Below are 25,203 nucleotides of genomic sequence, written 5' to 3'. Positions count from 1 at the left end.
CCCAGAATAAACACAGAAAGAAATCAGGAGCCTTCTGCAAGTTGGGCCCCAGGGGCAAGGCAACCCAGGAGCCACAAGGACCTCCTGCCGAATCTCGGGGTGCAGTCTGGAAGACGGGGGGAGAAGCAGAACTCCCCACTGGGGGCAGACCCAGAGCCAGACCCAGAGGCCAGACCCAGAGCCCCAGAGGGAGCCCGCAGAGGCCGACCTTGTTCTAAGTGTGTCCACTGAAGAGTGATGGCAGTGTGCACTCTTCATGGGTCTGGAGGGACAAGGGGAGGCCTCAAGGATGCAGACCCTTGTGGAGGAATCAGTTTTGCCTCTGAAACTCTTACTGAGGGTGTGCTGGGCTGAGGGGCTGCCCAGCCAGGCTCTCTAGGTGGGTGGTTTTCCTGTGTTCTGTGAAGTCCTTGGGCAAGCATTCTACAGAGAAGTCTAATCCACCAGCTCAACGCTGGGCAAAATGATTTTTCTTATCACAACCTGGCCTGAGTACTGGGCAGAGATGAAAGGGGACAGGCAGACCCTGAAGAGAAGCCTGCTCCTCCCTCAGGTGGGTGCAGGGCCCAGAGGGTGGGCACAGTGGTGAGTCCAGAGTCCTGCCACACACAGCCCGGGCTGAGGGGAGGCAGCCTTCAGCAAGCCAGGCCTAGAACTGGAATGTCCATTCCATTCCGAGGCTAAAATCCCTTCTGGAAGCTTCTGTCCCTTGGGCTTGTTCCCACTTACTCAGCCAGCAGGGCAGCAGCTGTAGGACTGGACCCTGGCAGGAACCAGGCACCACTGCATGGGAAGGCAGTGAAGGGCTGAGTTTCTTGCAGTCAGATAATTGGTGTCAATCATTCGTAGGATGTGATTGACAGCAAATCCTGAAAACAGCCTGGGAGTTCGACCAACTTCACCTGCAGATTCTGCATATATATATATACAGGTACACATATCTGTCAGAATCCTCCGTGTGTATATACACGGAGGGAGAGAGACAAGAGGGATTTGCAGATGGAGAGATGCAGAGACAGGGCCTGTTAAGACTTGTTGGTTTCCACCAGGAGCTCGAGTGCTGGGGCTGGGGTTGGGGTGCTCAGACGGCAGAGGACTCGGGAAACTTGCAGAGCAGGAAATGTCCTTCTGCTTCCTGCCCTCTGATCATGCAGAAGAGGGACCGAGTGTACAGAACGTGCTCTAAATAGGACAGGCCCTGGGCAGAGCACGAGGGACACAGAGGGCCTTCCGAGTGCCACTGTCCACTGAAGCCTGTCCCCAGGAGGAGATGGCTCCTGAGGGCCTCTCTGGGAGAAGCTGTCTTCTCGTCCTGTGTTCTCTCCTGCTTGTTACCGTTGCTGTCCCTTCCTCAGAACCCCCACTCCTCTGACAGGTGCGCCAGAGTGTCACACCAACCACAGCCCATCCTCATTGTGATGATGTCACTCTCCCGCCCTCTCCCTCTTTGGCCCAGGATCTTGATCACAGTTTCTCTCCGATTGCCCTCTTCTGGGTCCCCAGGCCCCGTGCCTACGAGGCCAAGGACACCCCACATTTCTGATCACAGCCCCCCCTCCAGAAAAAGCTCCCCCAGGCCTCCCTCTGTGGTTGCCACCCACCCTTCCTTGAGAACCGTGACTCCTGGTGGCACCCTGAAGCCAACAATCCAGGACCTCAGCACCTCCAGCCCAGGGGCCCCAGTGCTGCCACAGGATTCGTGAGACCCCCACTGTGTTCACTTCCTGCTTTTCCCTGCAGGGACTCGGGGGTCTGTCAGTGTGTCCCTGCCCTGGTCCCTTCCCCACCAGGGGTCTTGCGACCCTGGTTACCCAGCACCTCACCTTCTCTGGGCCTGCCCCTGTGCAGCTGGACTCCTTGGGGAAACCCCACAACCATGCTGATTGGTGTCATGCGCAACCAGAGCCTCTGCGGCCCTTGGCCACACCTGCACTTCCCAGCCGTTCCCCCGCCTGCTGCCTGTCTCCCCTTCTCTCTCCCGGCTGGTGGCCTTCTTTCTCCTGTCTGTGGAACAGGAGTGACTGAAGGGCCACCTTCTGCCTTGGTTGGCAGCTTGGATCTCTGCTGGGTCACTTCCCTCCACAAACAAACATGACACCAATTCTCCATCTGATCGACTTTGTTAGGTGAGACGGTGACAGTGACAGTGGCGAAGAGCTCAGGTTCTTTGTGTCTTTATCTGTTGCGGATGAATACCAAAGTAAATCTGGGTGAAATCATAGAATGTCCTAGATTTTCTTTAAAATACATCTGGGGGTTGGGTGGAAGACAGGGACCCACAGGAGTCTGTTTATTCTCTTTCCTTTTGTGTAGGTTGACAAAGTCCCATGTTATAAAAGTGCTGTCCCCTTCTCTAATCTCTTCTGAGGAGAAATTTCAGCTCTCTGCTGGAAATCTTATACTCCAGAGGGAATTCCAAAGTGGGATTCTTCCGGGCCCAAGTCTTCCTCTCCAGCAAACCTTCCACCAGCCCCTGGGCCCAAGTGAGCCACACCACCTGGCTTGGGTGACACAGTGGCCTCCTTCCTTGCCCTTCCACTGTCACCTCTGCCCTGTAGCAGTTCTCCAGCAGGGACCCAGCACATTCTGTGGTGGATTTTAGGTCTCCTTGATGCTCCACGCAACCCCCGCCCCCCAGGTTCCCAGGATGTTGTGGATAAAACTCTTGCTCCTCGCCAGCCCACCTCACCCTGACTTGCTCCTGCCGGGCCCCTGTCCTCTGGTCCCACTTTTCATCTGGAATGCTCTCCCAACCTTACCTGGCTCAGCCTCTGAACTGGTCAGATCTCCTCTCCCCAGTCAACCTGGACACCCTGAATTTGTTTCTTGGAGCCACACAGACTGGGGGCTCTAAACAGCAAGATGTGTTTCGTCCCCATCCTGGAGACAGGAGTCTGTATTCAGGGCATTGGCTGGTGGGTCCTTCTGAGCCTGCGAGGGAGGGTCTGTTCCCGGCTTCTTGTGTGGCTTGTAAATGGCATCTCCCTGATCACACCTGTTTTGCCTGTGTGGGCTGGTGGCCAAATTTCCCCTCTTGTAAGAACCCCAGGTGGACTGGACTGGGGGCCCTGCTGACCAGGGGGTAGGACTTCGACATATGAATGGGGCAGGGGGGCACAGTGCGGCCCACAACATGGCCCCCAGCAGCCTCTTACATCCCCTCCCTTGCTATTCTTGGAAGCATTCTTTCATACTTCTGATCTTTTTTCCGGATATGCTTGGGGTGTGTCTGTCCCATGTGAATGTAATTGGGAGGAAGTGAGTCCTCTCTCCATCTTCCCAGCCTGAGCACCTGGCTGCTCTGGGAGGGAAGGAGTGAATTCAGCTCTCACCTATGTGTCTTGGTGTCCCACTTTCCCTCTAGTGGCCACAGTGCCCCCTAACTTCTTCAGGTGAGCATAGGCCCAGCTGCCTGTGACTCTGCAGAGAACCACTGGTGACAGGAGAGGCCTGAGTCCATTCCCAGAAAGCCTTGGAGGTCACAGAGGGACCACAGATATTTTTTTCTTTGTAATCACCTCATTATTTGTCAGGTCTCATCCCCCTGCCAGAAATGACAAGATGGAAGAGTTATCCTCTGTGTTTATAAGCCAAAATGCCAGGGGCAGGTAAATACCATCAGAGAGAGCTACCAGTGCCTGGCAGCTGCTGTATAATTGGACTGAGATGAAGGAGGTTTGGGTCAGGAGCCCAAGGCTTTCTACTGCACCAAGCTCTTTGTGGAAGGAAGGGGCTCCTTCTGTGGCCAAAGGAATGGGGATCTCAGGGGTCCCTGAGCAGCCAGGGGCCTGAACAGGACCTAAGGAACTACTATCATTATCATGGTAATCTTCATTGTCAGCATTACCATCATTACTACCATTACTATCACCATATCACCATCATCAATATCACCACCATCATCATCATCACCACCATCACCACCATCACCACCATCATCACAATCATCATTATCACCACCATCATCACCACCATCACTACCATCACTACCATCACCACCATGATCACTATCGCCACCATCACCACCATCATCACTATCATCATTATCACCACCACCATCACCATCATCATCACTATCACCATCATCATCACCACCATCACTACCATCACCACCATCACCACCATCATCACCATCATCATTATCACCACCACCATCACCATCATCATCACTATCACCATCATCATCACCACCATCACCACCATCACTACCATCACCACCATCACCACCATTATTACCATCATCATTATCACCACCACCATCACCACCATCACAACCATCACCACCATCACCACCATGATCACTATCACCACCATCATCATCATCACCATTACCACTATCACCATCATCAATATGAACATAAGCAGTGTCATCACCATCACCACCATCATCACCATCATCACCACCATTACAATCATCACCATCACTATCATCAATATGAACATGATGAGCATCATCAATCTCATCAATATGAACATGATTGTCATCATTACCATCATCATCATCATCACCATCATCAGCACTACCAGCATCATCACCATCATTAGCATCATCAGTATGAACATGATCACCATCATCGTCATTACTATCATCACTACCAACATATTACCACCATCGATATTAATGTCACCAACATCATTGCCATCATCACCGTTGCCATCTTCATCACATGCTATTATTTTATACAGAACATTTTATAGAAATAGCCGTCTCAAGGCAAAACACTTCTTTTTGTCAAAGAGGCAGTATACCACACAAGATATGAAAATATGGGTACGAACAGGACAAACGACCCCCATCACATATGTAGCAAGCAACCATGAACTGGAGCTACCACCTTAGGCAGTTGCCAGGTGGCTGGGTGGCTTTGCCCACCATCACTGTCTTCACTCATGCACTATTGCAGCTGGGAGTGGTCTCCCTGGGCTGGGCTGCAGAGCTTAGGGTCAGCAGGGATGCCTCTCTTCTAGGTGTCACAGAGGGTGTGTGCGCAGGCTGGGTCCTGGCTGAAGGGGCAGCAGCTGCTCTCATGATGATGACAAAATTGCAAGAAATAAGTGGGAACAGACAAGTTCTTTTGAGGATGGACTTAGAGCTGGCACAGTGTCAATGACCAAAAGGAGTCATGTGGGCAAGCCCAGAGCCAAAGGCCAGGCCACCAGCACCCTGCAGTAGAGCTCATCCTCACGGGCTCTGAGGACCCTGGTTGCTGTGGTGTGAGGCACCCTCTTTCCTGCTTCCTGTTGTGAAGGTCCTCTGCCATCTCTGCCTGAAACACTGGAGGCTACAGGTGTGGTGAAGAGCTGAGGCCATGCTGGGAGCAATGGGTGTAGGGGCCCAAGGCAGCTGCCCTGAGTAGCCCATCTACCAAGGGTTCAGATTCTGTTTCTGACAGATTCCAGCTTGGTGATGTTGGACAAGTCCTCACACCTCTTTGGGCCTTTGCACTCAAGTGTGTAAAATGAGGTCATGGCCCTGGAGGCAAGGATAGGATGAAGGAGTGTGAGCCCGAGGCCCACGGCCTGACCAGGGTGGTGCTCAGGAGGCGTGGCTGCTCCTGCTGCTGCTGCTCACTACTCGAGTCCCACCGGGAGGCAGGACTTGGGTGGAAGAGTCAGGAGGCCTGACTCCTACTGATCTGTGTGGCCAGGGAAGGTCGAGTAAAGAGTGGGCAAATGAGGAAGAGAAGGACATGCCCCATGAGAGGAGGGAAAGCCAAAGCAGGGGGACCCTGGAGGGCCCCCAGGTGTTTCCTCATTTACAGTAGGAGTGGCTCTGGGGCCACCATCAGCAGGGAACAGGGAGGCCAGGCGACACTGGCGGAGTCCACACAGGCAGGGATTCTTGCATGTCTGACTTTGGAAGGCAGAGTGGCAGCAGGTTGGCCACGGGGCTCTGGGTGTCCTTGAACTGTCACATCCAGACATTGTTCTCAGAGGAAGGACTGACTCTTCTGCATCTTCTTAAGAGCCAGGAAATTTTCCCAGCCTGGGTCCCGTGCCCTCTCCTAACCAATCTCTGCCAGTTAGCAGAGCATGATCTTGGGTTTGGTCCAATCAGAGCATGTCCTGGAGCTGGGGACAGGGTGACCTGGAACAAAATTGGGGGCATGTTGTGTGAGCAACCCATAGTACCCGCTAAACCCTGGAGCGGGAAAGAACTTCGTGCCCGGGCAGCATCTGCAGCTGCTCTACAAGGCCACTTTGGGTAGAAAACTGTGTGGTGTCCCCAGAGAGGGGCCAGCTGGGGCCTCCCTGCCCATGGGGACTGCAGGTCTGTCCAAACAGGAACTGAAATAGATACAGCCTTTGTTTACAGGGATCTCAGGGGCCCAGCATTTGGCTCATGAAAGCAGGGCTGCAGGGCCAAGTCTGGGTGACTAGTCCAGGCCAGAGGACAGGCCATTCCAGCCAGACCCTTTCCTTCACAGCATGGGCACTGGCAGCTGCACAGTGGCCTGCTGGCCAAAGGTTTATGTGTCACCGTGGTTTAAAGAAACACACTCATTGCCAGAAAGTGGGCTGGGGGCCCGTCTTCAGGATGGCAGTGTCCACACCTCGAGCTTCCCTGTGGGATCTTCCAGAAGCTTCTACAGGAAAGCAGTAGAATTGTACCCTGCCTCACAGCAGCACACCAGAGCAAGGACTGTGGAGATCTTCTCTTTCTTCTTGCTTGATGTGACTCACGGTCCTCAGAGGGTGATGATGACCCCTGTGCTGCCCACTGTGTGCAGGGTAGGGTTCCCCTGCTCTCTGAGGGACTTTCCAGGTTGGGGAGAGGAAGAGCTCCTCTGTAAGAAAGCAGCTCTCAGGCCCTCATCTGGGAGCTGTGGACCCTCTGTGCAGACGGGCTGCCTGTTCCAGTCCCCTGAGTGTTTGGCTGACACCAGTGGGCTCTATGTCCCTCTGTGAGTCAGTGACCAAGCATGTCCTGCAGAGGTCTGGATCCAGCCCCAGCCCTGAAGATGCTGGGGTCCCCACCACTCTACAGGCAACGATCCATGGCACAACCCTTTGGAGGTGTTTCTCTGGCTTTCCACGCCACTTCCACAGTCCTTGTTGAGGGTGGCCACTGGTGCCTGGAATCAGAAAGAAATCCCCAGAGCTCAGGCCAGGTGTTCTGGCTCTGCAGCAGAGCCTCCCAGGCCCCCAGAGACTGCAGGGCCTGGCACTCCAGACCTGCTTTTTAAAAGCACCATTGAGATCAACTTTGCAAACCACCTCGAGCTGGTTCACCCACAGTACGCGGGAACCTCAGCCCAGGCCTCTTTTTACTTGGTACCTGCTATTTAGGTGGAGTGGGAAGTCCTTGCCCTTTGGGATCCCACTTTGAAGTAGAACTCCTGACTAAGAGGCCTGCAGGACCCCATGACCTTTAGTCACCAAGAAATATCGGGAGAGAAAGAATAGATCCCGTCAACTCTGTCCCCTAGGCCGCAACCCATGCTTATGGGAAATGTGCCGTGTTTTGTTCTTTGAAAAAATTTTGAGGCATTGGAACAAATATCACAATATCACATATGCACACACATGCTTACTCTCTCTCTCTCTCTCTCTCTCTCTCTCTCTCTCTCTCTCTCTCTCTCTCTCATCCCCACATACTCACACAGGCATGGGCAAGACAAGGTTCATACACCCAGATCACATCATGCTTATGTCACTGGGAAAGTGGGGAGAACATCTCCCTCTCATAAGACAGATCGCCCAGACCTGAAGAGCCCCTCCCTCCACTCTATGGCATTCGTGTCCCTTTTCCTTTTGCTCTGGCTGTCCTGGGCCCCAGCCCCTGCATTCCTATGGCCAACTTGCTGCAATTCATGCACGGGGAGAGACTCAGAACATTCGTACTTAGTTTGGCATTCAGGTGAGTCCCCAAATGAAGTAGATTGCACCCTAGAACTGGCTTCATGATGATAGCATTATTCATTCCACAACGAGTAATTGAACAGCACCACATAAAAATAAATAAAATAAAGGCATTGTGTCCAACTACAACTAAAAAAATAATTTTAAAAATCTGACAAACATTGGGAGAATTACAATCTATCTTCTAGAAAGCAATCTGACAAATTGTGTTAAGTTTTGGAATCCAGACCTGTTTGGAATATGTGAGAAATGATAAATGAAGTGCAAAGATTTGTATCAGGATTCTCCAACAGTGGTGTTGGTGATTCCAAAATGATGAAAATGGCAGGAATGTGCAGTAATCGAGCTTTGTTTATGTGTCATAGGATTGCCTCCTACAAAAACTATGTCTCCATTAGTTGTAGTCCAGGTCTATCTGGTTATATACAAGATTCCCGTTATTCATTATTAAATGCGTAGCAAGTTAAAAAGTCTCCATAAGGTCCAAACAATTTTATTTTCATTAATGAGTGTATTTGTGTATTTCTGTGTGTCCAAAATGGCATGGACACAGCTCTATCAGGGCATTAACATCACCCAGGGCATGAATGACTTTTGATCTAAAAAAATCATTACTCTGAAAGTATTTCATGGTGAGCACAAAGATGGAGAAGAACTGATCACTGAATGCATCAGGCTGAGATAAGCTGAGGCATGGACTTACAGTGAGGGTATCAGAACACTCTAAGCTGGTCTAAGTGTGTTCCTCCCTCTCCGGGCAACTCACTGAGCACCATCGAAGCCAGGCTTGCAGCTCAGCTTTCCCTTGCCTCTTCTCATTGACGCAGTCACTGCTGCTGAAGCCGTGCCCTACAGCTCTGCACGCCCTTATGTTTTAGGAGCACTCTGTGTTTCTGTTATGACTCAGTACAAGTGAACTCTCAGGGAGTAATTTTATTTCCCTTATTTCCAAGATTTGGAAGGGGCATGAGGGAGGCTCAGTGCTGGATTCCTAGAGACAGAGGATTAGCTCCATTCTGCTAAGTCCTGCTGAAGACTTCTGACTCAACATTTTTCCTGTTTCTTAATTCAAGGCACGAGCAAGGATCAGGTTTCCTTTACAGGATTTCTCAACCTCGCTTCCACATAAAACTAAAAATGACTATTTCCCTAGAGGCTAAACCAACATGACCTTGCAGAAGCCCCATGTGCCAGCTGGAAACTCTCCAGAATGTCTCTTTTAAAGAAGGAAAAATATTCTATTGAACTAAGAGCATGACTGATAAGAGGAAGTAGGCTGGATGGGAAAATATTGAAATTTATTATAATCATGTCTGGCACCGAGGGTCCCAGAAGGAAATGGAAACTCCATCAGCTGGTTCACAGAAGTCTTCTTAATGAAGGGACTCTTACAGAGGCTTGGCAGGCTTCAGAGAAGCAAGGAGAGGCTGGGCTACTCAGAGGCCAGCAGTAGTGGGAAGCTGTCATTAGCCCAAGGTGGGGGGTGGGCTGAGCGTTTGGAAGCCCAGTGACTTCCCAGAGCCAGCAGGAGGAGCTTCCTGCACAGGGGAAGTCCTGGAAGAATGTCACTACCCCCAGAACCAGACATAGATGCCCTCTAATGACCCCTCACTGTTGAGCCCAGCCAGACTGCGGCACCTCACTACCTCCCATTGACCAAATTATAGCAGAAACCAGCTGAGAGAGACCCCTTGAGAACTCACAGGAGTGGAGAAAGCTAGAGAGAGTGATGAATGGGTGAGGCCACCCGTGGAGAGGGACCCTCTCGATCCCTGGAGGAACATTCTGTTCCTTTACAAGAGAGAACACAGGGCTTGGGGTTGAAGGTTAGTGGTAGAGTACTTGCCTAGCAAGTGCTAGCATGCTCCAGGCCCTGGGTTCCATTCCCAACCAGCACCACCAAAAAAGAGAGAAAGAGAAAAAGGAAAAAAGAAGGAGACACACAGAGATAACATGACTTCAAGTACAATTTTGGTGATGCTCAGCCATGCTTCCTCAGAGTTCACCTATGTGGGGTTTTGGGAATTTAGAGTTTTCAAGAGAGACTGAACAAAACAAAGCCCAGGAGCAGCCCAGAGAAACACACCATTATAGACCAATGTGTCCCTCCAAACTCACATGTTGAACCCTAGGCCTGTGGGATGGCATTGGAGCAGGGACTATGGAAGGTGATTAGGTTAGCTGAGGTCACGAGGGCAAAGATGGGGTCCTCACAAAATGATTAATTAGTGTCCTTATCAGAAGAGCCACTCACCCCTGTGCTTTACCCCATGTGAAGAAACTGTGGGAGGGGGCTATTTGCATGCCAGGAAGCAAGTCCTCATCAGAACTCAACCATGCTGGGCTGGGGAGGTAGCTCAGTGGTAGAGCGCTTGCCTCGCATGTGTGAGGTCTGGGTTCAATCCTCAACACTGCATAAAATAAGTAGATTAAAAAAAACCTCAGTTATGATGGCACCCTGATCTCAAGTTTCTATGCTCCAGAACTTGAGAAATAAGTTGATTAAGCTTCTAAGTCTATGGCACTTCGTTGCTGGAGCCTGAGCTGACCAAGTCCCACACCTAAAATGAAACATGCACATTTTGGAGACAGTACCATCTTCACCAAGCACCTGTCTGGTGCCAGGTACTGTGCCAAGTACTTATGGCACGGGCTCTTTTAACACCCACACTGGCAGGGTAAACACTGTTTTCCCCTTTGACATAACGGAAAATTGTTGTCCATGGAATTGTCCATCTTTCCCCCAGGTCCCCAGCCATCCAGGGTGGTGGCATTCATCCTTGGTGGACAGGTTGCTATAACTGGCAGCAGATGCTGCCCCAGGGGGAGGGGCTGCTGTTGGGGTCCTGGGTCACAGGAGCCCCCTGAGGACCCGAGACCTGACTTGTGTGGCAGGGGAGGGGTAGGACATACTTGCTTGTAGTCTGGTTCCTCTTACCAGGACACTGTCAGGACTCTCACAGCAGGAAGCTGGTAGGTCTTGTTCGTCACTGTACCACCTGCCTGGCATACAGTAAGGCACACTGTGTTTGTGAAGTGAATACATGACTGGGGTCTAATAGAATCAATGTTTGTAACTTACATTCTTTCATCTTGATGGTGCGTTTAGGTTGTGCAAAAATCATCTTCAACAAGGGGAAACACACTGACACTTTTTTATACCCAAGTCGGCAGGTGTGTGTTTGAATACAAACTGGTTGGCACCCTGGGTCTGGCTTGCTAAGGGGAGCAGCTCACCAGAGAGGGGTGTGGAAGACGGACATTGTGCAGGAGGCTGACATGATGGGAAGAGAGAGTCTCAGAGGTATGTGGCCAGATGTCATGTAAATGCCTGTGAGGGTGAGGCCTGGCTTGCAGGAAGGTGACAAGAGTCACCCAGCACTCCTCTGAGAGACTAGAGGAGGTCAACTAAAACCCTAAAGGGAGTGAGGGTTCCCATCACCCCCATCAAGCAGGAATGTTGAAAGAAATTCTCAAAGATTAGTTAATGCTCTTCCTCAAACCCAGTTAACAAGGTCTTCAAAATTAACACCCTCAGCAAGGTAAAGGCTTATTTTCTCCCAGTGTCAGACTATGAGAAAGTCTCACTGATTTGTAATTATTACTATTACTTGCCATTGATCTGAATTTGTTTATTTTTTCTTTACCTAAGGAAAAGCTGAACCCATATGATCATTTTGGAAACTAAAGCTAGACAGACAGCTTCAACATTCAGGTCCAAATGTTGTAGTCTCCTATAGCATGGCACCCGAGCCAGGTGGGCATGAGCACAGGGATGAGATACTCTGGAAACTGAGGAAGGGAGGCCCCCCTGGGAAGACCACTGGATCAGCTCAGGGTCAGGTCCAGGGGACAAAGAACAGAGAGGCTGAGTTCACTGAGCATCAACCACATCCGGGCCCATGCTTCCCTACCCACACGCTGGCTTCTTGGAGCTGATGACCGTCCTCAGTACAAAACTTGCTTATTTATATAAGTTGACAAATATACAACATGTATGCAACATCATATTTTGAAATACGTATCCCTTGTGTTGGCCAGCACCCCAGCCTCCCTGCCCCTCCTCCTGGTGACCACCGGAAACATTCTTCTGCTTCTGTGCTAGACTTTTTTCACTTCCACATACATGAGATCATGTGGTACTCATATTTCTGTGCCTGGCCTATAATGTTCAAGTTCATCCATGTTGTCACAAGTGACAGAATTTCTTTACTTTTTAAGGCAAATAAGTATTCCATTGTGTATGTATATTACATTTTCTTTATCTACTCTGTTAATGGACTCTTAGGTTCTTTCCTTGTGTTGGCTATTCTGCAATAAACATAAGGGTGCAGGTGTCCCTTGGGTGTGCTGATGTTAAGTACCTAGTAGTGGGGGTGTTGGGACAGATGGCAGTTCTATTTTTTAATTTTTTGAGGAATTTCCATACTGTTTTTCATGTGGCTACACTAGTTTACATTCCCACTAATGGTGTTCAGGGTACCCCCTCCTTCACCCACCTCTTTTTTTCTCCCACACTTCTCTTCTTCTCCTTCTCATTTCTTTTTGCAGTGCTGCAGATGGAACCCAGGGCCTCGCACCCTGAGCTGTTCCCCCAACCCTATCTTTCATGGTCTTGATCATAGCCATTTGGATAGGTATGAAATGATATCTCACTGAGGCCTTAATTTGCATTCCCTGTTGATGGTGAGCAAGTTTTCCTATACCTGTTGGCCACGTGTATGCCTTCTTTTCAGAAATGTCTATTTGCCCATCTTAAATCAGATTACTTTTTTTCTTGATATTGAGTTGTTACTTATATATTTTGGATATTAATCCCTTCTCATATATTTGTTTTAAATATTTTCTCCATTCCATGGGCTTTGACCTCACCCTGTTGGTTGTATCCTTGGCTGGCAGGAGAGTTTCAGTTTGATGCAATCTCCTTAGCCCATTTGCCTTTGTTGCCTGGGTTTTGGATTCATGACTAATGTCATGGAGCTTTTCTCTTGTGTTTTCTTCTAGTGGTTTCACAAGTGTTTAATCCATCTTGAGTTGAGTTTTGTGGATAGCATAATGTGTCTAATTTTGTTCTTCTGCATGTGGATATCCAGTTGCCCAATGCTTCATTGAAGAGACTGCCCTTTCCCCATTGCATGTTCTTGGCATCTTTGTTGAAAACACTTAACATGTGTTGGGCACTGATCCATAACTGCTGCAGGTAGGGTGACCTGGGACAAAAGCAAGCTCAGAACTGGAGTCTTAGCTAGGACTTGGCCGTCTGACCAATATGTAACTCAGGCACCTTGAGAAGGCAATACAGGTGCTGAAGCAAACCAAATAATGCTATTCAAGTTTTTGCCCAAAGCTCAAGGAGACTGAGAATTGGACACATTAGAACAAAGATAGCTCAGCCTTCCTTGTGAACCTATGTACAATGGGTAATTAAGTAATTAATTTTCGATGTGATTTTAAATTAAATTTAAAATTTGATTGAATTTATAAATAGTATTGGAATGTTCAAGTGCATATGAGATTCACTATTATTTATAGGTTTAATTTACTAGATTTATTACTATTGTCTAAGTACTTGGAATGGCTGTGCTGTTTAGGATAGGCACTTAAAGTGGTTCAAAAGAAAACTGAATATATTAAATTTATAATGGAAATTTAACATATTTGAGGGAATTTAATTAAGCACCATGTAAAAGGGAATGGTTGTTTAAGGAGTTCAGTCTGTTCAAATTGATATAGCCATTGCTGACAGAAAAACTGAAATGAATCATTCTTGTTTTACTAGATGTATAACCAAAGAGTTATAATTTGAATTTAGTTGTGCCAGGAGCCACTTTAACTAGGTTATAAAATTTGGCATGCCCTGGGCTGGGGGTATAGGTCACTGGCACAGCACTTGCCTAGCTTGAGCAAAGTCCTGGGTTTCATCCTCAGCATTGAAGGGAAAAAAAAGGCATGATCTTCCTCCTTTCCAATTTCCTTTGGCCTTTGCTTAAGAGGCTCAGGGGTCCCTGAGCTTTCTGAGATTAGTGGGGAGCTGGGAGCTGGTGGCCACCCATGAAGTCTTGGGACAAGCAGAGAGAGACGCTGTTGTCTTCTCTAGGAGGGACAGGGACCGTTGCTGCTTACAGGGTCAAAGAGAGACCTGGCTTTGCCTCTGGGGGATAGTGCATCACAAGAGAGCCACACACACACTTCCTAGAAGGAGACATTGTCAGTGACAGACGTCAGCATCAGATGGAACCAGACCCCATTGGACAGAGACTGGATTACCTTCTTGCCCAAGCTTGCCCATTTCCCACGAGCCTGTGCTAGAACATGGTCCTGGAGTGAGATTGGCTGTTACTATTACTAACTTCCAGTGCTATACAGACACCATTACCTCTTACCTCTATTTAAATTTTATGTGGAAGCTGGTTTCAAAGAATTATAATTCTTTAAGACAATAAAAAATAGAAATAAGATTCAAATTCAAAAGAGTTTTTAAATAAATAAGTAAAACTATCCTAAATATATTTAAAAGGATTAAAATGACACAGAGTATCTTCTATGATCATCATGAAATTAAATTGGAAAAAACTAACAGAAATATATGTAGAGAATACCTGAATGCTTGAAACTTAAACACCATGCTTCTAAATTACCCATGGGTCCAAGTCGAAAGCACAAGAAAAATTGGAATATATTTTGAATTAAATAAAAATTAAGACAAAACATGAATATTACTCAATTTTTAATAATGCATCTATGGCCAAGTACACTTGTAATCGCAGAGACTGGGGAGGATGAGTCAGGAGAATTGCAAGTTCAAAGTCAGCCTTGGCAACTTAATGAGACCTAAGCAACTTAGTGAGACCTTGTCTCAAAATAAAAAATAGAAAAGCTGGGGATGTAGCACTGGTTAAGTGCCCCCAGGGTTCAATCACCATTATTCCCCACCCTACTCCCCCCAAAAGAAGAAGCATCAGTGGAACTTGATACAGTGTAAGACAGAGTGCTCTTATCTGTCTGGCAGTAATTAGAAATGAGGTGGAACATTTTGAATCAAAGAATTAAGCAGCCTCTGGGGCCGGGGCTGTAGCTCAATGTCAGAGTGCTTATCTAGCATGTGTGAGGCACTGGGTTCGATTCTCAGCACCACAAAAACATTAACAAATAAAATAAAGGCATTCTGTCCATCTACAACTACAAAAAATTTTTTAAAAGAGAATTAAGCAACCTCAAAGGGAAGAGTTAGTAATGATAAGAATGAGACATGGGCTGTGTCTCAGTCTTCCGCTGGGATCCTAACCTTCAGACATTCCAAACAGCATGTCCAAAGAAAGATCCACCACAAGACAGAGAAGGACAAATATTTAATGGATATGACAGACACCCAATCAGAACACATTGACATGCACAGACAAGGAGATGCACATGCTTTCTGTAAGCTGGCTGGTGATGAAGCAAGGACCAGGGTCCCAAGTACCGAATTCTCTAATATCCTCTGGGACAAGATTTAGTGGAGTTTAACAAAACTGAAAGCTAGATTATGTAGATTCCAATGAAACAAGCCACGGATTGAGTAAAAGGTGTTTTCCTCTATAAATGATAAAAGTATCCTAGACTGTGAACAAAGTAAGAATGAAATAGTATGCATATGAGCCATACTCACATCATTTAGAAGTACTATCTTACACCCATGGATACGGAACACACAGACACACACACACACACACACACACACACACACACACCTCTGTTAAGTTTCAAAGGCAATCTTAAGATTTCCAATTGTTAGTTTGTTGAAGTTTGAGTTTGAATGTAAAAAATAAAATAAAATACCTTGGTAAGACAATTCTTTCTAAATGCAGTTGACCTTTAGCTACTATGACTCATGATGAGTTCTTCCATAAGATCTTTATTAAGACAGATTGGGAAGATATTTAAGACCAAAGAAATAATAGTCACAACCTGCTCTGGAAAGAATGAACCCAATTTCCATGAGAATAGCAACCCTATCGCCTCTAACAGGCGTGCCTGCTAGCACCACCACAGAGGCCAACTGCCACATGAGCTTTGAAGGGGACGAACAACCTTCAAACCACAGCAGCAACCCTAATCTCATCACCGTCACTGCAGATTTCTCCTTGTTTTTGAACTTTATGTAAATACAATAATATAGCAGGATCTCATTTTGTGTATTTTTTTTAAGTCAACATGGTGTTTGTGAGGTCAATGCAGGTCACAGGATCACAAAATTTGCTCGTATTCATTACCTTACCCATCCCATCCCATGACTATTCTACAATTTATTTCTTGTACTATTGATGATGGGTCATTGTTTTATTTTCAGTTTAGAAGAATGGTGCTACAATGGCCATTCTTCTTGTGCATGCCTTTTGATATGCGCATAGCAGATTCTACCAAACAATTTTCAAAAGTGATATTGCAGGTTAGCTTTTGCTGCATTGTAAGTCTCCTGAAATGTAGAGATTTACCACAACGGCCTGTGGTTCTCTGGGTCAGCATAGTGGACTGGACTCACCTGGAAAGGTTCGTTCGTACTCCACGTGTGTCCCCTGGATTCAGTCCTGCATGTGCAGTCAGCTGGCAGTTGGTGGCTTTGTTCACAGGTCCAGCAGACAGTAAGTAGGTTGCCGCTAAGAGCCGGGGACCGTGGGTCACTCGTCATCTGTCAGTGTGGCTTGGGTTCACTTACAAGTGATGGCGGCATGGTTCCCGAGACCAGCAAAAGAGAAAACTCCCACCTACCAACTTTTTTCAAGCCTCTTGTGTCACATTTGCTAATGTCTCATTGGTCAAAGCGTGTCTCAGGGCCACACCCAGATTCAACACTGGAGCAATGGACCCTGTGGAGGGAGAAATGCACCGTCTGTAGCCAATGGATATGTTGATTGCAAATGTATACATAATGTGAAAATCTGTGGCCATTTATTTAACTTGCTATAATATTTTGAATTGATTTATGCTCCAACTATCAGTGATAAGTGATCCAGTTGCTCTTATCCTCACCAAGACTTGGTATTATCAGTCTTTTTCATTTTAGCCATTGTTGCAGGTGAATGGTAACATCTTATTGTACTTGCAGTTTTCGTTTCCCTAATGACTAATGCTATCAAACACAGTTTGTGCTTATTGTTCTTTTGGATATACTCTTTCTTGGAGAGTCTACTCAAGATTTTTCTTTATTTTAAATTTGATCACCTGCTTTCTCAATTATTTGTAGGATGCACTAACAGCATATGTGCATGCACACATACATATTATTTACTATATATATATATATATATATATATATATATATATATATATGATATACATTTATACATTTATACATATGTATGTCTGTATATGTATGTGTGTGGGTGTGTATGGATACACACTTTATTTGTGTATTCTCACAGTTTGTCACTTGCCTTTTCATTATTTTAATGGTACTTTTTTATTGTGGGGTTACTGGGAATTTAATTGAGGGGGGTTTTATTTATGAGTTACATTCCAGCACTTTTAATTAATTAATTTATTTATTTTTGAGACAAGGTCTCTCTAAGTTGCAGAGGTATAAGTAGGTTAGCAGAGGCTGACCTCAAACTGTGATCCTTCTAAATCCAGAGTCACTGGAATTGATACCGCTGTTGACCGGTGACCAGTTCTTGCTTCCCCAATGTTGAAGAATAACACCAAAAAGCACGCCAAGGTCAGAATAGAAATTAGAAGTTTATTAAAGGACAGCAGAAAAGACTTCTCCCGGAGGAAGAAGGGGACCCAAGAGGTGGAATCCGTGGAAGTGCAGTTGTTTCCCCTTTTTATAGTTTTTTCAGTGATGGAATGTAGGTTGGAGGCCCGAGGGGTGGGACACAGGTGGGCCAAAGAAGTAATCTGGTCAGGAAGGACTTCTGAGTAAGCACCTTCAAGTTTGCTGGGGGCTATTTCCTGGGCTCCATTAACATTTCTCTGAGGTGGACTTTGGCCTAGGGCCTTTTCAGGACTTCATTAACATTCCATGAGTTGTCCTGCATTTTCCCTGAGTCATTCTCAGCATGGCCTCCATTTTAGATTTCATTCGATATTAGACCCGATTTACCTAACTACACTGACTACCTAACTTTAAATCTGGCTTCAGAATTACAGGTATCAATGGTGCCTTTTAATAAATAGAAATTCTTAACTTTTAATAACATCCGGTTTCTTACTTTCTTCTTACATGTGGTGCTTTCGATGTCCTCTTTGAGAGCTCTTGGTGTATATCAAGGCAATCAAGATCTTGTCCTGTGTTATCTTCTAGAAGCTGTATGATTTTTCCTTTTTCATTTAGGTCTTTGATCTATCTAGGATTGATTTGGGCGTAAGAAATAAGAGATCAAGGTTCATTTTTTTTCCCATTAGAAACCTCATCTCTATTGAAGAGACCACTTTTTCCCCCCCTGAACTCTGATCTCCCCTGAAAATAGAGAAACTCCAACAGACCAACTCTTTTCAAGCCTCTTGTGTCACATTTGCTAGTGTCTCACTAGTCAATGATGTTCCATCCATAATTACTATGGTTACCTAGTTCCCATATACCATCGTTATTTAATTTGATGTTAGAAAAAATCTGGATATTTGGCAATATGTCTTCCAGTTTTTTTCTTCATCAAAATTGTTTTTATTCTTTTCGGCTCTCTGCACTTCCAGATAACTTTTAAATCAATTTGTCAATGACCTACAAATTATATAGTATATGTTAATTGATTTAAATAAAATTAACCCTTAAAATATTTATCATGGTTCAATATTGAATAGTCAGTTGATTTGAATGATGTTTGTATCATTGAATTTGAGCATCATACATACTTTCAGTTAAGCCTTTCCAACATTCAAGAAGTTTCATAGTGTTCAATGCAGAGACTTTGCCCATCTTCCATTCCATTTATTCCCATCAATTTGATCATTTTTTCCTTTATTGTATACAATGTTGTCTTCATTTTTTGTGAAAATATCAGAAATTTATTAGTTGCTCAAAACATTACATTGATCTTGACATACCATATATCATACATTTGATTCAAATGGGGTATGAATTCTTATTTTTCCACGTGTAGAGATTGCAGGATCACATTGGTTATACAACCACGTTTATACATACTGCCATACTAGTGTCTGTTGTATTCTGATGCCCTTCCTATCCCCTTCTTCTAAGTCTTGTTTTCTAATTTTTTTCTCTAATATATAGAAACACAGTGCCGGCCTCAGAGTTATCTTATTGTTGCCCTTTGAGGGTAATAATTTTTCTCTAATTCCAAATTTTCTAACTGTGATTTTCAGCAATCTTACTGTGACTTTGCCTACAAGTGATTTTCTTTCTTTATCTTGCTCAGAGTTTACAAAACTTTAAAAAACAGTGTCTTGATTTTGTTGTTGTCGTTATATTGTCAGTTCTTGTCTGTTTTGGAAATAGTTTCTGCCCTGTTCTCTCTCCTCTCCTGGGATTTTAACTGCACGTACATTAGAACTTTCTACCATGTCCCATACATCTTTTCATTCCATTGTCTGTTTTTGAATTTGTTCGCTGTGCTTCAATTTTTTTTTGAACTGACCTATCTTCCAGTTTGCTAATTCTTCTGCTTTTAATAACTATTAAATACAGATTTTTAGTTCTTACTTCAGTTATTATATGTTTCTTTTATAGAATTACCATTTATTTTTTTTTTTATAGATTTCAGTTCTTGGTGAAAACCTGTATGTTTTTGTCTTCATGACCATTACAATCATAGTTATCCTAAAGTTGGAGTATCATGAATGCAATGTCCAGATTGTATGTGTTTCTCTTTCTGTTGTTTTGAAATTTTGGTCACCCTCCATGTTTTCTGGCATGGCTGAAAACTTTGGATTGACTGCTGGACATTTCTTATAAACATTATACAGGCTGTAGATCAAGACTGCCTTCTCAGAGAGGATTCAAATTTATTTTGGCAGCAGATCCCCGATCTGGTCAGGAACTGAGGTGTTTGAAGTTGCGTTTCAGGTTTTACAAAGGCTACCGTCTCTTTTACCTGCCCTTGTTCCTCTGCTGTTGATCTTTAGGGGTTGCCCACAGTTGGGCACTCTGGCCAGGAATCCTCTTTTTTGAAGTCTTGTACTCCAACTCTTGTCTTCCAGCACCACAAGGCCACTAAATCTCTTATCAGCAAGCTATTTGCCAGGTGGTTTCTTGGCCTCTTGCCGATTAGACTGTGCATGCTTTGCTGAGAAGTAGGGCAAGACCTTGAGGGGAACCTACAGAGAATGTGGGGATCAATTCTCGAGTAAGCCAGTTTCTCAAAATCTTACAGTTGATTAGCCACCAACTCTAGTGTTCTTCGCCCTAGCCCAGTGAGAATCTAGCACCACTAGGTCATCTTGTTTATTTATTTATTGGCGTCTTTAAGCCCCAGAAAATTCCCATGGACAAATTTTCAGGGGAGTCTTCTGGCTCACCCCAATACATTTTACTTGTCCCAGGACTTGGGCCCTATTTAGTTCTGGCTCTTTGGTTATTGAATATCTGTTGTGTTTATAGCTTTTTACTTGGGATTGTTTTATCCTGCCTTTTTGGTTGGGTCTGTGGGAAAGTTAGTCTGATACAAGCTACTCATTCACAGGCAGAAGTAGAAGTTTCTCATTCCTTAATTTTTAAAGACGAATAACATGCTCTCAGAAACCTGCCTCTTGTGAAGGGAGGATTCTTGCTCTTCACTCAAGTGTGGGAGGCTTCTTGTGATGCTTCTGTGTCTTCTCACCCTCGTTCTCCACTTGACACTTGACTTTAAGCAGATTTGGAGACTTTGGACAATTGGGTTACATGTTCTGTAACTTTCCATCACTCTCTGAGGGCCTGACCTTCATCAGACTGATCTCTGGGAGGAACAGAATGGTATTTATCAGCTGTTGAGGAGCTGGGTGTGTGGTTATGGCAGTGTTGGTTGATTTTTCCAAGACTGGACTTAGCCTTGATAAATCCACGGGGATGAAAGATGGGTTTGTTTCATCAAAACCTCCACGAAGGAAAACAGCTCAATAACTCCTTCTTAAGCTAAGGCTGTTGCCAGTCCTAAGGGAATGGTTTCCATATGAAACAATAATAAAAACTGCCTTAATTTTAAAGGAATTACACTTAGGTATCCAGATTTTAAAATAATTTAAAATAACAGAGGAAATATTCAGAGTCAGCTATTTCAGTTTTACAGCCCCTCCTATTCTGAATCGGAAATGCTTGTTCTTTGGGTGTCCTCCTTTCACCTGAGGGGGTTATTGAAATGTCCTCAGCCTTTTCTACTTAGAAACGTGAAAGTCTGGCACTACATCCATATGTTCCCATTTTTGTCCACTGAGAGCACATTCTGTCCACTATGAATTTTTGAGGTTTCTTTTAATAGATTGAATTAACCAACTATCATGAGTTTGTCTCTTAAGAAATAATTTGGGATGTGGCTCAAGCGGTGGCGCGCTTGCCTGGCATGCGTGTGGCCCGGGTTCGGTTCTCAGCACCACATACAAACAAAGATGTTGTATACGCCAAATACTAAAAAATAAATATTGAAATTCTCTCTCTCTCTCTCTCTCTCTCTCTCTCTCTCTCTCTGTCTCTCTCTCTCTTTAAAAAAGAAAGAAAGAATTTTACAAGAACTCTTTGCAATTTTTCTTTTGTATCTTTGACATGTTTTCCATCAGTATCCAGAAGTTGCTCCCAGCTTGAAGAAACTTTCTTAAATGTGTCTTTCTTTCCAGTTATGGTAGCATTCAGATGTCATGTTAGCATTCATAACATTGGGTTATGAGAAACAGAAAGCAAGCTTTGGATATTTTTACAAATTTATTTATTAACAATCACTTTTTGCAACTGGTCGTGCAACCAAGCCCATGAGATATTTGTAGGAGGCGGGGTCAGTCACCATTGTTTGGGAGCCCTAAGAAAACCTAGTCAAATGGGTTAGCCCATCAACACTCAGGTGAGGGACAAGACTGCTATTCTTAATCTTAAAAAGTCAGTTTTAGAATTTAGACAGCAATGAAATTTGATTTCAAATACATCTCCATGATGGGTCAGAGATGTGCTTAGAAACGTGGCTGGGGTGTCACTTCTGCTGGCCTTAGAGGGTAGCTTGCTTAGTGGCTGGTGCACACAGCACTCAGACGTACCTATCTAAGGGAAAGTGGCTGTTGTCCTCTATTGACACCATTATAATCAGGTTATCCTTGCCAGAGCTGTTAGCAATTAGGGCTTGCTTTGGCATCTGAGCATGCCCAGTTCTATCTGCTATTCTTAAAGAATTGCAACATCCCAAAAGAAATAAATGACAAGACCATGGGGATAAAAAGAGGGGAGTAATTTCTAAGCCTTGGTTTCTACCTATAAAAATAAAAGATCATTTCTGAGCCTATATTTTTACGTATTTATATCTCATCAATCTCTCTATCTACCTATGACATTATTCCAGGGATAATGGCAAAGGTGAAGGAAGAAAAATCAGTACCTGCACGCTTTCTAAATACATGTCCCCCTTCTGCTTAGTTAGTACAGTGTCCTCACACTAACAGAAGCTGGCTGTGAGGGGGGTGTTAGACAGGAAAGCACGTTCCCAGCAGTCGAAAGAGCTGCTTTTTGGCACATTATGGCACCTCTCCAATAGGTTTCTGTCACTACCTTTGTGGTCACCAAGGGGCTGCTAAGTGACTTCACTGAGAAGGCCTTGGGTTTACAGAAAGATCTTTCCCATTAAGTAAAGACTACAGGCATGGACAGATTACGTCAGAATGGGCCAGGGACATCTTCCCCCACAGACTAGGCCAGAGAGCTCACTCCTGGTTGCTAAGGTCTCCTCCCAGGTTTCTAGGGTAGGTGCTGACTCAACGGGCCCAAGATTGTGCTCAGGCTGTTCGTAATATGAGATGCCAGTCTGCTTCTGTACCTGGAGGTCTCTAATTCCTTTCACTCTTTATGGCTTTTCTGCCTGCCTTCCCCATTGCCACTCTTCCCACAAGCCCTTTCAGACTGGGCTCCCTAGTTGAGGACAGCGAGACCACCTAGCTTCCACAAGCAACATTCTTCTGTGACTTCCACGTGGCTCTTCTAAGCAGACTTTAACACTGTTTAGGATGCAGCTTCTTTAAAACCTGGCCCTATATCAGGGTGTGGTGGTGCATGTCTGTAATTCCAGCAATTTGGGAGGCTGAGGCAGGAGGATAGCAGGTTTGAGGCCAGCCTCAACAACTTAAAGAGGCCCTTAGCAACTTAGCGAGACATGTCTCAAAATAAAACATAAAAAGGGTAGGGAATGTGGCTCAGTGGTTAACCCTGGGGACAGAAGGATCCCTGGTTTAAAAAAACAAAAACATGGAACCTTTTATTGGCTTCTTTGGAGCCACACTCTGGCTTTTTCTCAGCTGACTTATTGCCTTTGCTCCTCCTACTTTCTAACCCTTAAATTTCAGCACTCCCCAGGGCTCTGCCCTTAGCTGTGTTCTTCCTTGTTCTGTATATTCATTTCCAGTTCCTGGTGACCACGAGGTGAACAGCTTTGCTCTGCCCACTGTGATGTTCTGCCCATGGCAGTGGGGCCAGGTGACCATGGACTGGAACCTCTGAAACTGGGCCCGAATACATCTGTCCTCCTTTTAAATCTCCATCTCATATATTCTGTCAGTCACCGAGATGGAAAGCCTGCTAACAGGAAGGATGGCGTTACCAACATACCCAGATTTGCCTTGGTGCCCATGATTGGGAACCTAACCTGACATTGCACATGTCGCTTAGGTGCCTTCTCTCTCTCTCTCTCTCTCTCTCTCTCTCTCTCTCTCTCTCTCTCTCTCTCTGTCTGTCTCTCTCTCTCTCTCTGTTTCTGGTTTCTCTCTTACCATATTCTTTTTTAAAATGTCAGTCTAAAGAGAGTTTTGTCCAAAGTTTTGCCTCAAACTTACTGAACATCTGTGTTAATCTAGATAGCCACATTTGTTTGATTGTTAAGACACCAAAGCCAAGAAAATGGAATTTATATTACCCCTTTCCCTTTTGCCAGTAAGATCATAAATATTTAGTGGAGGAGTGCTGGTGGCAAGTTTTTCTTACGGTGATGATTTTATACACGGACAGGACGGGCTGCCGTGGAGGCTGACTGTGTGGATGAGACTCAGTGCTCCACTTTATTCCCACTTGTCCAGTGAACCAGGCATGCTCTCCCTCTCTCCAGGCATCCCTTCTAACCTGTGCTTGACAGCTTCTGCATTTTGTCTAACCCTAGAGATTCACACTGCACACAAGGCACTGTTGCTACTGCAGGGTGTGCTTGCAGAGCTCCCTCATCAACCCAGGAAAGGCCTTGCTAATGTCAGAGTAGGAAATGTCAAAGGGAAGTTTCCTTGTATTTGGTGCTTTCCAGAGGATAGATTTCTATCTGATATGATGTATTGCTTAAAAAAAACTTTTACTCATTTCTGAACAAATTGGGGTATGAAAGTGATATGGTAATTTCATTCTTCAAAAGTATATTAAGAAATATTGGAGGAATACAAAAATGTTATTACAGAAAATAGCATAATGAAATCATGATAATCTCCATGGGCCCATCACATAGCTTAAGAAGTAAAATATTTTGTGTTCATTTAAAGTCGTGTCCTCTTTTTCATCTCCCCTACTACATCCCTTGCAGAGATAACAAATATTCTCAATTTTGTATTTAGCATCCCTTTGGGTTTTTCTTTTAAATTTTAGTATATATGTATTTAACCATAAGTAATATATGCTATTAAAATTCACAAAAGATATCATGATATTTTCACACTTCAGCAAATTTCTCTTTTCATTGAATAAAATTTACATGTTTATTCTTACAGATCTAATTATTTCATTTTACTAATTATTTTATTTCATATAATGTCTAGGGTGTGAATGTCTACAATTTCTTGAAATAGTCTCCCACTGATGGACATTAGGTTTTTTCTAGTATTGATTTTTTACTGTTAAAGCAATGGTCCTGGGATTGCCCTGGGACATGTCTTCCTGTGCTTTGCGCTAAGGGCCTAGGTGGAGGTCATATGTGATAGTTCCACTGTTTCACTTTCGCACCAACATGAGGAATTGTCTCACCTGTCGTTTTTATTACCATTATTTCTGGCCGAATGTTATGATTAAGCAAGGGGGAGGGGTTGAGGACAGCAGGCTTCATCAATAGTTGTGTTAGTTCAATTTGCTATAACAAAATATCATAAACTTGGTGACTTAAGAAACAAAGATTTATTTCTCATAGTTCAGGAAGCTAGAATTCCAAGATTAAAGTACCAGCCCTTTCAGTTCCTGGAGAAGGTGATCTGATTTTCAGATGCTCATTT

General features: G+C 44.9%; 1 protein-coding gene across 1 annotated transcript in view; it reads right to left on the bottom strand.

The window, feature by feature from the left end:
* The window catches only part of LOC143410704 (VPS10 domain-containing receptor SorCS1-like), a 194,241-nt gene that overhangs the window by 73,417 nt on the left and 95,621 nt on the right, over positions 1-25,203 (bottom strand). The window contains 2 exon segments of the mRNA XM_077110654.1: positions 1,395-1,512; positions 4,309-4,592. Coding sequence (XP_076966769.1) covers positions 1,395-1,512; positions 4,309-4,592 — 402 coding nt within the window.

This window comes from Callospermophilus lateralis, chromosome 11 (genome assembly GCF_048772815.1).
Source record: "Callospermophilus lateralis isolate mCalLat2 chromosome 11, mCalLat2.hap1, whole genome shotgun sequence".
NCBI lineage: Eukaryota > Metazoa > Chordata > Mammalia > Rodentia > Sciuridae > Callospermophilus > Callospermophilus lateralis.
This window is presented reverse-complemented; position numbering and strand designations above follow the sequence as displayed.